The following is a 3,783-nucleotide window of genomic DNA, read 5'->3' on the forward strand; positions in this document are numbered from 1 at the left end:
CTACTGGAACTTCAGTAGAGCATCACTCTTCTTCACCAGGTACTTGACCACAGCCAGCCGACAGAAGTCGTCGATGAAGCTCAAGGGATAGCGTGCACCATGCATACTCGGTGCTTCAAATGGTCCCTGAATGTCATTGAAGACCCGTTGCCCCACTGCCGATGCTCTGCTGTCAGTCTTCTTAAGCACGGCTACTTCATGCATCTTAGAAGCTGCACACACTTTGCAGAACTCTAGCTCGCCCAAATTGACGAGCGATGAAAGATCCTGCTGATTACGGTGCACCAGTCGTAAGGTGCACCAGATCCTGCTGGTTAAGGTGAGCCACAACATTGCATCACTGGTATCCCTCCTTGTTTTCGTCAGTAGAATCATCGGGTTTCCCTTGAACTTGCACTCAAGGAAGAAAAGCTTGCCGCGCTGCTTCACAGGTAGCTGTCTTCCATCTGGTGCCAATAGATGTGACGCATCTGAGGCGAAACAGAAGCTTGAGCCTCTATCCACAGCTGAGCGCAAACTCATCGAGTTTACACTGTAGCTCGGCACAAACAGCACATTGTGAAAAGTGTAGCTCCTCCAGCACCATGGCAGTCCCGGATCTCCACAACCACAGATTCTTTGCCCTCAATCGTTGACAGCGTGCCGCTGGGGTTCTCCACAGTTGTCCCTTCGTTTCAGCTCTCAAAGATAGGGAAGACAGCCCTGTCGCGCACCACATGATCATTGCATCCTGTATCCACAATGAGGTCGTCTCCGTTCACTGAAGTTGTAGCACAACAGCTGAAAAACCCTGTCCTCCTCTGCTTGCACTCCCTCGCAAAATATCCAGGTTGCCCACACTTGAAGCTCCTGGCCCACTTGCATCGTTCGACCCACTGCCTCAAGCACTGAATTTTCCGCTGTCACTTTAGTTTTGCAGTCCCTCGCCATATGAACCTTCTGACCGCACATATAGCAGCCACTATTTGATACTGCTTTTGTTCCTCACAGCTTGCATGGCTATATGACCATATGCAGTCCTCCCTCCACATCGGTCCTTCCTCGAGTCATCGTAGTTCATCACCCTTGTTCACAGCTCTGTGTGGAAACGTCTTGGCTGGTGGAAAGCTTTCTTACACCACTAAATGCTGATAGCTGTCAGGCAGCCCATTGATCACCAAAGCATTGAACAGTGTGTCCGTGATTGCTTCTCCAGATTCGCTCAACCGCGTTATCAGCTCTTGACTGCGAACGAAGTAGTCGTCCAGATCCTCCTCTGATCCTAGGCGCAGCTTCGCAAGCTGACCTACTAGCCTGACCACCATCGGCTTCTGCACTCTGCAAAATTTCTCTTGAAGCAGCTTCCAAGCCTTCGTCCAAACGCCATAGCCATCTTTTCCCACGCAGTCGTTCTTTATGCACATCAAAGTGGTATTGTTGAGCACCAGAGCCAAGTGGGACCACACAGTGTTTCGATTGTCTTTTCTCTGCTGGATCAACACTGCTCGCTCCTGCATCTTGGTATCGTAGGCTGCCTGCTGATCAGCATTCGGACTCTCGGGGAGAGTAGGCTCAGCCTCTGGCAGATCATCATTGCCCATCACTGTCCTGAACAGGCCCCTGGTGTACATCAGCGCCACAAACTTCGTCGATCAAGCAGGAAAATCTTCAGACTTTCCACTAAAAGCCGCCAGTTTCAAGTCCATCGTTGCTTAAGGCTGCTAGCCAAAAGCTAAAAACTCTGACAGAAAAATAATACAAGAAAAAAATTAGAAGTCTGGTCCCATAACCTGTTAAGATTCAGAGTTAGAGCAACTAGGATTAAGAGCTGGGGTTAGAGACTGAGATAGAATATGATGTTCGAACTGAGGATTGAGAGGAGGCAGTGATTGTTGAAGAATGAATTGAAAGAAGTGAGTATAAATGACATGCCAAACTAAGCATCACAAAAGCACCAGTTAATTAGTTACTGACTAATTAATTAGTTTGAGATTACTAGTTGACCTTATCTGATTTTAATCAGTTTTGACTGCGATTCAATTAATCTGCCTGACCTTGAGATGGTCTGACCTCAACATAGAAGACTGAATTTTTAATGTTACGCAAAAGAGAATCATAGGTTTTTGTTCCAAGTTTCGAAAAATTTACTGAATGTTTTTGCTTCGCGTATTTCTTTATGCAGTAAGTTTTTACGTTTACCAAAAATTTTTGACAGAAAATTATCTAACATCTGAAAGATTTTGTTGACCGGAGCGCAAACATAAAAAGAACACATGAATTTTTTTAAATAAAATGTCTTGGTTTCAAAATTGCCAATTTTTCCCATTCGAGATAATTGAAGCGCGCAAGTGGTTAGTAAAGTCGTTCCGAATTGGATGGAGGTCAATCAGTCGTATGAATTTATTTTTAGATTACGAAACTCATCATTGGTTAAATTAAGCAAAAAATGACAGATTTTTTTTCGATGATTATATTGAATTTTCATTTTTAATTGACCGTAATGTTTGGCTGAAATGGTTGATATCAAGATTTGTTTTGCAAAGCAGTCTGGGTTGTGGTGGTATTTACAATGATAAATCATATTAAAGCTACTTCAGTTACTGCAACGAAAAAATCGCAATTTTTCTCTTCTGTTTTAAGAAGTTCTTTTTGAAAGTTGAGGATTTTAAGTCCAGTTCAGAGCAGTGGAAAGCAAAAATTCAAATCTTAAATTTGTTTTGACTTGTATATAAATAGAACTCGGAGTACGTTATATCTGTTACAAAGAGGATTCAACACATTCAAACTTTATTCTTTCTGATCTTTTGAGAACACTTATTAATTTAGCTGACTTTCTTATGACTAGAGGCTGATTAATGAGATATTTACCAAAACATCAATTGGTTCTTTCAGAAGGAACTTCATCAAGCATAGCAGAACAAACAAAGTTTAATCAAAGGCTATTTTTATTGATGTTTGTAACAACACTTCTATCACAAACTAGCTAAAGTTAACTTAAAAGAGCACAATTTGTTAGAAGAAATAACAAATATAATTTTCTGACAAGTTACAAAATCTTTCATGTTTCTTTTTTCTTCATTTTTATGATCGGCTGCGAAAACTGTCAGTTTTTCAATTTTGACAACTTGAATGACACATGGTCAAATAATAATTTCAAATCAATGCTCTTTTCCTTTTCAGATCATAATAGATAGTAACCCCCCTCCCCCCCCCCCACCGGATAAATTCTTGAATTAACCCTTCATAGTGGTGGCAGCTCTAAGCTCGATAATTTAGGAGGGGACCTAAGAAAATTCTTCCATTTTTCCGCTGTGAACAATTTATGATTTAACTCTAGTGGTTAAACAAGGATATGTATGAAGATCAAATTTGTTCAACTTGGTTTATTTCTCTGCAAGCCAAGTCCCCCCCCCCCCCCAGCCTTCTAAAAATTATCTCTCATCGTACCGTGATTTTTCTATTATGGGGCTTCTTTTTACTGGAACTGGAGGGGCTAAAAGAACCCGGAAGAGAGCTGAAATTAGTTATAACAAACACTTAGTTGATCCTTGTTTGATTAGAACGAGGGAGACTCACTATGTCAACCAAGCTACGAGCTGAATAAATCAAAGAAAAACATAATCCTAACAATTCCTATCTCGACTGCGCCTGTTTTTAGGTCAAATTCATTTATGGGATTAAGATATCTTTCGTTGATAAATTGAAATGCGATCTATCAAAGTCAAATCACTGTCATAAACTTTTAAGGACCTTTGCGAAAGCTTAAATAAATACAGTAGCGTACCAATTTTGGTTGCCAAAAGT

General features: G+C 41.2%; 1 protein-coding gene across 1 annotated transcript; it reads right to left on the bottom strand.

The window, feature by feature from the left end:
* Nucleotides 1-522, bottom strand: LOC134854462 (uncharacterized). The gene has a single exon (XM_063870719.1). It carries the CDS (start codon nt 520-522, stop codon nt 1-3), a length of 522 nt encoding a protein of 173 aa, XP_063726789.1.
* Nucleotides 523-3,783: the final 3,261 nt, after the last annotated feature.

The sequence above is a fragment of the Symsagittifera roscoffensis genome, chromosome 9 (genome assembly GCF_963678635.1).
Source record: "Symsagittifera roscoffensis chromosome 9, txSymRosc1.1, whole genome shotgun sequence".
In the NCBI taxonomy this organism is placed as follows: domain Eukaryota; kingdom Metazoa; phylum Xenacoelomorpha; order Acoela; family Convolutidae; genus Symsagittifera; species Symsagittifera roscoffensis.

Excerpts from the sequence above, each read along its gene's own strand:
- LOC134854462 (XM_063870719.1), bottom strand. The coding sequence starts at position 522 with ATGAGTTTGCGCTCAGCTGTGGATAGAGGCTCAAGCTTCTGTTTCGCC.